Source organism: Neomonachus schauinslandi, chromosome 11 (assembly GCF_002201575.2).
Source record: "Neomonachus schauinslandi chromosome 11, ASM220157v2, whole genome shotgun sequence".
NCBI lineage: Eukaryota > Metazoa > Chordata > Mammalia > Carnivora > Phocidae > Neomonachus > Neomonachus schauinslandi.
Window position 1 is genome coordinate 56,781,832 of NC_058413.1, and position 11,969 is coordinate 56,793,800.

The 11,969-nt window shown below is 37.5% G+C and overlaps 1 protein-coding gene across 1 annotated transcript in view; it reads right to left on the reverse strand.

Annotated features, from left to right (window-relative positions):
• GDPD4 (glycerophosphodiester phosphodiesterase domain containing 4) overlaps positions 1-11,147 on the reverse strand; it is a 70,793-nt gene extending 59,646 nt beyond the window's left edge. Inside the window, exons 1-2 of the mRNA XM_044919776.1 lie at positions 11,064-11,147; positions 9,785-9,843 (exon numbers count right to left, since the gene is read on the reverse strand). Coding sequence (XP_044775711.1) covers positions 9,785-9,843; positions 11,064-11,147 — 143 coding nt within the window. The remainder of the gene's footprint in view (positions 1-9,784; positions 9,844-11,063) is intronic.
• Between the last annotated feature and the right edge of the window lie 822 nt (positions 11,148-11,969).

Here is an 11,969-nt window from a genome sequence, read left to right on the forward strand (position 1 = left end):
TAGTTTAGCTGGGCCAGAAAGTACACTATCCCAGTCCACTCAAGGTCAACTTGGTATCCATGCACACCTCTACAAACTACCCTTATTTTCTGTCTAACATGACGCAATTATCTCTCATACAACTAAAAATACACCAATCTTCTCTCCAAAAGAGGTTAGAGTTCTCACCAATGGGTGATGGTTATACCTCTAATTTAAGTACCGATATATATGGTTAACTACTATTAACATATACTATTTTGAATGGTAGAAGAATGGAAGAAGAGAAAAAATATATATATATGGGGGGAAGAAATAAGGGAGGGAGGGAGGGATGGACAAGCAGAATTCTGGCACCCATGACCTTTGTCCTCTGGTGTCACACCAGTAATAATGGTATTTTAGATAAAAGGAACTTTGCAGATGTAATTAAGGTTACTAATCAGCTGACTTTAAAATAGGGAGATTAACCTGGATTATCTGGGTCAATCCAGTGTAATCACATGAACTCTTAAAATCAGAAGAGGGGGGCGTAAGAGGAAGTCAGAGAGATGAAAAAGAACTCAGAGAAATTTGCAGTGTGAGAAGGACCTGACACCCAGTTGCTAGCTTTGAAGACAGAGAAGGCCACAAGCTAAAGAATGCACTGGCTTCTAGCAGGTAAGAACAACTTTCATCTGACAACCACCAAAGGAAGGGCTCTTCACTCCTACAACCAGAAATACATGGATTCTGCCAACAACTGAATAAACCTAGAAGTGCATTCTCACCCAGAGACTACAGATAAAAGATCAGGGCACCTGGCACCTTGATTTCAGCATTATGAGATCCTAAGCAGAGTACCCAGCTGAGTATACCTGACTTCTGACCTATAGAACTGTGAGATAATAAATGCGTATTGTTTTAGGCCACCCAATTTGTAGTAATTTGCTATAGCAGCAATGGAAAACTGCCCATGAAACTTACTTATGGCATTAGAACCTGTGGGAATGCACTCATACATACAACTTCTATTTGATGATGGGAGTATTTAGTGAGAATTCTGCTTGCTGCTGAGTATGTTTATTCCAACTATACATTCCAGAACTAGAGAAATAACCACAAAGTGTGTTTGGGGACCCACTAGACCCATTGTAGAGATGGACCTGAGCCAAAGTGCCATCCATTACCTATCATCTGAAAGCCTTATTCTGACTAGTGAGTCACAGTGGTGTTTTCAACATCTCCAGAAATTCCTATCAGTTCAGTGGAATTAGTGTACACTAATTCCCCCAAAAGTACAACCCCATGCACAACCACCTTGGTAAACGACCAGAGATTCTTTGCGGGGGAGGGGGCGGACTAGGAGGAAGACTGACAGTATATACTTTTGGTTGTGTAGCAAGGTCCTTCTGCAAGGCCTTCCCTTCATTCATGGGCCAATTTATTTGGTAAATGAGTAAAATAGAGAGCAGGAAAACAGCAAAAAAGATTAACAAAATTAAAAGTTGACTCTTTGAAAAGGTAAACAAAATCAACAAACCTGTAGCAAGACTAACCAAGGAAGAAAGAGAGACCCAAATAAATAAAATTACAAATGAAAGGGGGACACTCCAACTGATACCACAGAAATAAAAAGGATCATAAGCAACTGCTATGACCAACTATATGCCAACAAACTAGACAACCTACAAGAAATATATAAATTCCTAGAAACATACAACATGAATCATGAAGAAATAGAAAATCTGAACAGACTGATACTGAGTGAGGAGACTAAATCAGTAATCAAAAACTTTCCAACAAAGAAAATTCTGGGACCAGATTGTTTCACTGGTGAATCTTACCAAATATTTAAAGAATTAACACTAGCCCTTCTCAAACTCTTCCAAAAACTGAAGAGGAAAGAATACTCCCAAACTCATTTTACAAAACCAGAATTACCCTGATACCAAAGCTGGATAAGGACACTACAAGAAAACTGCAGGCCCTGGGTGTTATATGCAACTGAAGAATCATTAATTTCTACCCCTGAAACTAATAATACAGCATATGCTCACTAAATAGAATTTAAATAAAGAATTTTTAAAAAATTAAAGAAAACTATAGCCCAATATCCCTGATGAACATAGATGCAGAAATTCACAACAAAAAATTAGCAAGCCAAATTCAATAGCACATTAAAAAGATCATACACCATGATCAAGTGGGATTCATCCCAGTGATGCAAGGATGGTTCAAGATACATAAACCAATAAATGTGATACACTACATTAATAGGATGAAAAACAAAAATCATATGATCATCTCCATAGATGAAAAAAGAGCATTTAACAAAATTCAACACCTATTCATGATAAAAACTCTCAAGAGGAAAACCAAGAAACAGACTCTTAACTATAGAGGACAAACTGATGGTTACCAGAGAGGAGGTGGGAGGACAATGGGTTAAATGGGTGATGGGAATTAAGGAGGGCACTTGTGATGAACACCAGTATTGCATGTAAGTGTTAAATCACTAAATTCTACACCTGAAACTAAATTTACACTATGTTAACTGGAATTTAAATAAAAACTTGGAAAGAAAAAAACTCTCAACAAATGAAATATAGGATTATACCTCAACATAAAAAAGGACACATATGACAAGTCTACAGTGAATATCTTACTCAACTGTGAAAGGTTGAAAGCTCTTCCTCTAAGATCAAGAACAAGACAAGGCTGCACACTCTCACCACTCCTATTTAACATAGTATTGGAAGTCCTAGCCAGAGCAATCAGGCAAGAAAAAATAAATAAATAAAAGGCATCAGAATTGGAAAAGAAGTAGTATGATTGCCTCCATTTGCAGATTACATGATTTTATATACAGAAAATCCTAAAGACACCACCAAAAAACAGTTAAATCTAATCAGCAAATTCAGTTAAGTTGCAGGAGACAAAATCAACACACAAAAATCAATAGCATTACTGTACACTAATAATGAATTATCTGAAAAAGAAATAAGAAAAAAATTCTACTTACATTAGCATCAATAGCAATAAAATACCTAGGAATAAATTTAACCAAGGAGGTGAAAGATCTATAACTGAAAAATATAAGACATTGAGGAAAGAAACTGAAGACACAAATAAATGGAAAGATATCCCACATTCATGAAGAATATTAAAGAATATTATTAAAATTTCCATATTACACAAAGCCATCTGTAGATTCAGTTCAATTTTGATAGGGATCAAAATTCCAAAAGCATTTTTCACAGAAATAGAACAAATAATCTTAAAATTTTTATAGAACTACAAAAGACCTTGAATAGCCAAAGCAATATGGAAAAAGAACAAAGCTGGAGGCATCACACTCCCTGATTTCAGATTGTTTACAAATCCATAGTAATCAAATCAGTATGGTACTAGCATTAAAAACAGACATACAGGGTGCCTGGGTGGCTCAGTTGGTCAAGCATCTGCCTTCGGCTCAGGTCACGATCCCAGAGTCCTGGGATTGAGCCCCACCTCCAGCTCCCTGCTCAGCAGGAAGTCTGCTTCTCCCTCTCCCTCTGCTCCTCACCCCCACAACCCCGCTCGTGTGTGCTCTCTTGCACTCTGCTCTCTCTCTCAAATAAATAAATAAATAAATCCTTAAAAATAAATAAATAAATAAAAATAAAATAAAAACAGACACATAGATCAATGAAACAGAATAAAGAGCCCATGTGTATATATGGTCAATTAATTTATGGCAAAGAAATCAAAAACCAAGAATATACAATGGGGAAAGGGCAGTCTCTTCAATAAACTGGATAGCCACATGCAAAAGAATGAAACTGTACCACTATGTTATACCATATACAAAAATCAACTCAAAATGGATTATGACAGATTTGAATGTAAAACGTGAAATCATAAACTCCTGGAAGAAAACATAAGCAGTAAGTTCCTTGACATCCCTCTCGTTGACAATTTTTTTGGATGTGACACCAAAAGCAAAGGCAACAAAACAAATAAGTGGGACTACCTTAAACTAAAAGCTTCTGCCCAGCAAAGGAAACCATCAACAAAATGAAAAGGAAACCTACCAAAAGGGAAAAAATATTTGCAAAACATATATCTGAGTAAGCAGTTAATATCCAATATACATAAAGAACTCATACAATTCAATAGCAAATAAATAAACCAATTAGAAATGGGCAGAGGATCTAAACAGACATGTTTCCAAAAAAGACATACAGACCAACAGGTACATGATAAGGTACATAAAAGTTATAGCATAGGGAATACAGTCAATGGTATTGCAATAGCATTGTATGGTGACAGATGGTAGCTATGCTTGTGATGAGCACAGCATACAGAGCTGTTGAATCACATGAAACTAATGTGTGTCAACTACACATCAATAAAACAAACAAAAAAACCCCTCAATGGATAGAAAAAAAAAAAAAAGGAATATGAGGCAAGATGAGGGAAAATGTGTTAATATGAGCATAGGGGCTATTAATACAAGTATTATATACAGACATGGAAGGGGATTGGTCCAGTTCACATCCCATTATGCTCCAATCCTGGTTCCATTCTTGTGAAGAACAATAAGCTCACCCAGAGATGAACAGTCTTGTATATGATGAACATGTTAAATGCTTGAGTTGTTTAGGATAGAGAAGAGAATATTTAGGGGAATGATGGCTGTCTTCAGTAGTCCTGCTCTGGGTGAGGTTCCAGATGGCCAAACCAAGACCAGTAAAAGTCAGAGGGAAAGCAGACTTCAGCTTATTATAATAAAGAGCTCTTAAACATTTAGAGCTCTCTAAGTATGGAAAGACTGAAACATAAAACAGTATGTGCCCACCACTTGAAGTTTTAATCAGAGATTAGAATCAAGACCACCTGGAAAGAATATTTTAAAATACGTGTACAGTGTAGAGAATTGGAACAGCTGGCTCCAAGATCCCTCTGACTTTGTGATTCTACGTCTTTGGATGTGACTTTGCTGAGACTGCTATATACTAACCCCCCCCCAACACATGCACCCCTCCTTTTACAGTTAAGTATGCTCCTCTTATTTTCTGTGTACACTACTGAGACATTAGAAGTCTACTACAATATAATACTTTTTATTATTTTATAGTTTATGAACGGTACTTACATGAGATTCTCCCATTTGTTCCTCAAAACAGTCTCACGAAATGGGTAGAGCCAGAGTTTTTTCTCTCTTTCTCTCTCTCACACACACACATGCACATGATGGCTGTCTTCAGTTGTCCTGCACTGGGTGAGGTGCCAGATGGCCAAACTAAGACCAGTAAAAGTCATGTCTGTGTACTCATGTCTGTGTGTGTACACATGAATATACACAAATGCCTACCAGACCCATGCCAAAATACACACACAAGGTGAATTTCAACCTTTACTGTGATCATAACTGTTGCTTATCAAATGTAATAATTCGCTATTTTATAAGTCAATCCAATGAAATCTGAATAAGCTCCACGTGTTTTGCCAATGTCAATTTTCTGGTTTTAACATTACGCAATAGTTTTATAAGATGTTACTATCGTGTGAAGCTGGGTAAAGTGTGCATGGGACCTCCCTGTACATTTGTCTTCCACTTCCTGGGAATCTATAATCATTTCCTAATAATTTTTTTTAAATACAGAAAGCCCAAGAAAATCAAACTAAAATATGATATCCCACTGGTACTCATGGGAGAGAGGACAAGTAGGAAGGAGGAAGGCAGAAGACAGGAAGATAAAATAAAAGCACAAGAACTTTAAAAATAAGTCATAGTGAAAAAATAAATTAGTAAAATAAAATAAAAATAAAAATAAAAACAAAAATAAATCATAGTGAAAACAGGCCTAAAAGATTTTAAAAATAAACAAGTGGGACTACATCAAAATAAAAAGCTTCTGCAAAGCAAAGGAAACCATCAACAAAATGAAAAGGCAAACTACCAAAATAAAGAAAATATCTGCAAATCATATATCTGATTAATACTCAAAATACATAAAGAACTCTTACGATTCAACAGCAAATAAAGAATCCAGTTAAAAAATGGGCAGAGGATCTGAGCAGACATTTTTCCAGAGAAGACATTCAGGCCAACAGGTACATGAAAAGGTGCTCAGTATCACTAATCATCAGGCACATACAAATCAAAACCACAATGAGATATCACCTGACACCTGTTAGAATGGCTATCATCAAAAGCCAAGAAATTAACAAATGTTGGTGAGGATGTGGAGAAAAGGGAACCTCTGTGCACTGTTGGTGGGAATGCAAACTGGGGCAGCCACTCTGGAAAACAGTACGGAGGTTCCTCAAAAAATTAAAAATGGAACAACCATGTGACCTACTAATTCCACTTTGGGGTATTTATCCAAAGAAAATAAAAACACCAACTCAAGAAGATACATACACCCCCATCTTCAGTGCAGCATTACTCATAATAGCCAAAATACAGAAACAATCTAAGTGTACATCGATGGATCAATAAAGAAAACTGTGGTATATATACACAATGGAATATTATTCAGCCATAAAAAAGAATGAAATCTTGCTATGTGCAACAACATGGATGGACCCTCAGAGTATTATGCTAAATGAAGTAAGTCAGAGAAACACAGATACCACATAATCTCACATATATGTGGAATCTTAAAGAACAAGAGAAAACAAAACAAAAATCAAGCTCACAGATACAAAGAACAGACTGGTGGTTGCCAGAGGCAGGGGGTGGTAGGTAGGCAAAATGGGTGAAGGGAGTCAAAAGGTACAAACGTCCAGTTAAAAAATAAATACGTCATGGGGATATAATGTACAGCATGGTAACTATAATTAATAATATTGTATTGTATATTTGAAAGTTGCTAAGAGAGTAAATCTTAAACGTTCTCATCATAAGAAAAAAAAATTTGCAACTATGCATGGTGACGGACTTTTTTTTTTTTTAAGATTTTATTTATTTATTTGACACAGAGAGAGAGAGAGAACAGCAGGGGGAGCAACAGAAGGAGGGGGAGAAGCAGGCTCCCCACTGAGCAGGGAGCCCAATGTGGGGCTCGATCCCAGGACCCTGGGATCATGACCTGAGCGGAAGGCAGACGCTTAACCGACTGAGCCACCCAGGCGCCCCGGTGATGAATGTCAACTGACTTATGTGATGATTATTTTGCAATATATACAAATATGAAACAATTATGTTGTACAACTAAATATAATGTTGCATGTCAATTAAACCTCAATTTAAAAACAAAGTGCCCCAACACTTTGTTTTTAAATTGAGGTTTAAGTGACATACATTATGCATATATGTATACACACACACACACACACACATGCACGCACACACACACAAAGGAATATTATTTAGCCATAAAAAGAAGAAATCCTGCCATATGTGACAACATGGATGGGCCGTGAGGGCATTATGCTGAGTGAGTAAGTCAGACAGAGAAAGACAAATACCGTATGTTCTCACTTAGAGGAAATCTTAAAAAAAAAACTAAAACTAAACTCATAGGTACAGAAAACAGATAGGTGGTTTTCAGGAGCAGGGAGTGAGGGGTGGGTGAGTACAATGGGTGAAGGTGGAAAAAAAGGTACAAACTTCCAGTTATAAAGTAAGTCAGTCCTGGGGATGTAATGTAAAGCATAGTGACTGTAATTAATATATTTCTAAAGTTGCTAAGAGAGTAGATCTTAAAAGTTGCCATCACAAAAAAAAAAAAAAAAAGGAATTTTTAAAAATGAGTGGTGATGAATGTTACCTAATTTATTATGGTGATCATTTTGCAATATATACAACATCAAATTATTATGTTGTACACCTGAAACTAATGCAACGTTGTATGTCAATTATATCTCAATAAAAAGTTTTTTAAAATTGGGGGAAATTTTCTAAATATAAGAAATGAAATATTTTTGTATTTCAAGTGCTTTGTAATAAAACTTAGAACTGATCCATAAAGACTGCATATAAACTGATGAGAAAACTCACTAAAAATCCCATAAGGTAAGGGGCAAAGAAGAAAACTAAAAAGAAAATGAATTAAACAAGTTTTAACACTTAATCAATGATTAAAACAAAACAAATTCTCTCTAGAAAATTAATAAAAATTATTCATATTAAGAATGGTTAATGCTGTCAATGACAGGTTAAAACAGAAACTCTCAGGGTGCCTGGGTGGCTCAGTTGATTGAGCATCCAACTCTTAATCTCGGCTCAGGTCATGATCTCAGGGTGGTAACATCGAGCCCCAAATCGGCTCTGCAATGGGCGTCGAGCCTGCTTAAGATTCTCTCTCCTTCCCTCTCCCTTTGCCCCTCCCCCATCCCCACTCAGGTAAACACGCGCACATGCTCTCTCTCTCTTGCTAAAAAAAAAAATAGAAACTCTCATATACCTCTGTCATGAATGAAAATCACTACAATCTTCTGAGAAAGTACTTCAGCAACAGGCATAATGAATATTACAAATATTTATTCTTCTTGACTCAATAACTCAATAGGTCATTCTAAGACCTAAGTCAGAATACAAAGCTTTCTCTGCACTCTTATTTCATAAAAACAAAAAAATTGGAAACATAATGCATAACAATAAAAAGTGGTTAAGTATATTACAGCATCCTGTCATGAAATATTTTGAAACCATTTAAAATGATGTTCAGTTTTTAATAATTTGTCAAAATGTTATTATTTTAAGTGAAAAGGAAAAACAAAATTATATATATGTATGGTATGAGTGCAATAATATAAAAACAAGCGTAGAAAAAAAGGCTGGGAAATATACCAACAAGTGATAGTCACTCAAGAATAGACAAAGCAAATTTTTATATTTTCCAATTTTTTCATATTTAAAATAACAAACAGGGGTGCTTGGGTGGCTCAGTTGGTTAAATGTCCAAATCTTGATTTTGGCTCAGGACCTGATCTCAGGGTCATGAGATCGAGTCCCACGCTGTGTGTGTGGAGCCTGCTTATGATTTTTTCTCTCCTTCTCCACTCCCCGACTCTTAAAACAAAATACATTTTACTTCTATAAAAGTAAAACTTAACTGTATTCCATTTTTTTAAAAAAGCCTCATATCCAAACATACCCCTTTCTCCCCCAAATACCAAATAATGGGTAAGATCTGCAACCATCAGGCCAGAGAAACTGGAATTGCTGGGAGCAGTCCAGGTTGAAGAGTCTGGCCATGAAAGGATGCCGAGAAGGACACCCATCTCTGTGTTCAGAGTCCTAGGAAGCTCCCTGGGGACAGAAGGAAGAGGCAGAGGACGGAGGTGAGGCAGAGACATGAGGGTTCGTGGACAGAGAACATGAAGACCAACTAATGTAGACATAAGTAGCCCAGACAAAAAGACTGAGGAACAAGGTTTCAGGGAGTTATCTGAATAGCTTCCCAATGAGCCAGATTCAGTCTACATGTGGAAGGTAAGCATCACAGGTGAGGGTGCCAAGCATCCTTCCTCCACGCCAGAGTCAGGCCTCTCATCCACCCACTGTGGAAAGACCAATTTTGTGACCCTCCCTCTTATGCCACCAGATCTTTTCAGCCTGAGGTGGCCCGCAAACCAAAGAGCCACTATATAAATGAAAATACAAAATGTGAAACTCACCAGTCAAAGCCAAAGTATTCATTTGAAGTTTCTATCCACACGAACAGCAAAACCACAGACAATAAAAATGAAAAAATCAGAAATGGATAAAATAACTGCTCTCTCTGGGAAGAGAAAAAGAAGTATAAATTAGTTCCATGTATCCACGTCACCTCGGCAGTATCTGTCTACACTTGTCAAAGTTGTGCAGAGTTGCAATGCCACGCATTACCCTCCAGAGGCTGGAGTGACCACTGTAGTCTCTTTACCCCTATGGAATTTTGTATAAGCCTATTTATAACATTTATTACACTTAAATGCAATTACATGTTTATCCGTTTGTATTTGGTGAGACAGTTTCTTCTCTGAGGAAACGGAACTTCGGTTACACATCACCATCCTGCCAATATCTAGCACAGTTCCTTAAATGCAGCTGGCTCTTAACAGTCATCTGTTGCATTCATCCACCTCTCCATCTACCAAACTTTGTTTGCTGACTCATTCATTGAGTAATTCATTCAATCATCACTCAATGGTTCATTTAGTCACTGACCTACCCAAATTTGGGGGATGGGGGACAGGTTAGGGAATAAAGCTTTTTTTTTTTTTTTTTAAGATTTTCTGTATTTGACAGAGAGAGACACAGCGAGAGAGGGAACACAAGCAGGGGAAGTGGGAGAGGGAGAAGCAGGCTTCCCACCGAGCAGGGAGACTGATGCGGGGCTCGATCCCAGAACCCTGGGATCATGACCTGAGCCGAAGGCAGATGCTTAACGACTGAGCCACCCAGGCACCGAATAAAGCCTTTTTTTGTTGAGTAGCTACCTCGTGCCACTACAATTCTAGAAATTTCACAAACTCTACTTTCATTTAATTTATTTTTCAATATGGCCATATAAGCTAGGTATTGTTACTTTGCAAAAGAACTAAAGCTCGGAGAGGTAAAGTAATTGACTCAAGTTCACACAGCCAAGAACTGGCAGGGACACTGTCCAGACCTGAGCCTAAAGCCAGGATGGAGGATATCTTTACAGAGGAGGTGTTCAAACAGCCTTGAAGGCAACCCCATTCACTGAAAGTCACATCACAAACCAGTCATGCCAGAGGTTGCCAAATCCTTCCCGGGAACATTAGGTTTGGGTTGTTACCTGAGTTATAATCTTAACACTTCTGTATCACCTGAATAAGAATTCTGCCTCTTTGGGACACTGCATTTAATCGTTTAACACTGGAAAGAATAATCCCTGCCCTGTCTAAATTATGGCATTATCGTGAAAAGCAAAAATAAAGAAATAAAATGGAAAATATAGAAACTGAATTCCAAAAAGATGAGAGAGATTACAGCTATCAAGATGTACTTTCTGAGTGTAGGAGGATGAAGAGCACAGGATCTTTGACTCAGATCTTATGCTCATACTCTACTAAATCTTATGTGGACTTTTAAAAATTTATCAGATTATGTCATTACCCTGCTCAAAACCCTGCCAGAGCTTCCTATTGTAGTAACGTACCATCAAACTGCCTGCCATGGCAACAAGGTCCTCCATGATCAACCCCTGTCCATCCGTGACCTCATCCCATTCTACACACTCCATTTCTGAACTCCAGCCACACTGGCCTTCTTTCTGTTTCTAGAATATAACCGAATTTGTTTCCACCTCAAAAGCTTTGTACTGTCTGGTTCCTCTGCCTGGAATACTTTTGCCCCCAGATGTACACATGGCTGACTCTACCTCTCCATTTAGGAGACAGTTCACATGACACTTTTTCAAAGAGGTCTTCTCCAACCACTCTCCCATCCCAGGTTCTAACACATTTTCCTGTTTATTATATTCAAAGCTCTTATCACGATCTGAAATGATCTTTCTTCATTTATTGTCTATTAACTAACTCATCTCACTAGATTGTAAACTGCAGGAGGGCTGAGGCTTTAGTTGTCTTATTCACTGTGGCACATAGTTAAGTGTTCCACTAACTTGTTTTTGTTGAATAAATCCATTTCCTTATTTTGATTCTCATTGTTGCCACTCTTGCTCATTTTCAAAGATTCCCCGCTGTTTACGAGAGAAAGTTCAAATACTTTAGCTTGACACAAAGATGCTTCATAATTTGATCAAATATTCCTTTCCAACCCTACTACTTGCCATTGTTTTATATGCCCCTAATACAACAGCGGAAATTTGTTTTTCCTAAACACACCACTGTGCTTCCTCTATCCCTTGACTTCTGACCTCATTCCCTCTACCCACAATTCCTTATACCAATATTTCTGTATGTGAAAGATCACTTCCACAAGTCAGTGACTCCATGAAGAGTTTATTGGGGCCTACTTGTGTGACAAGCCCAATTCTAAGGGTCTTCCACATTACCTCTTCCATCCCCACAACAAATCCTATTGGTGGGTACTACTATTACCA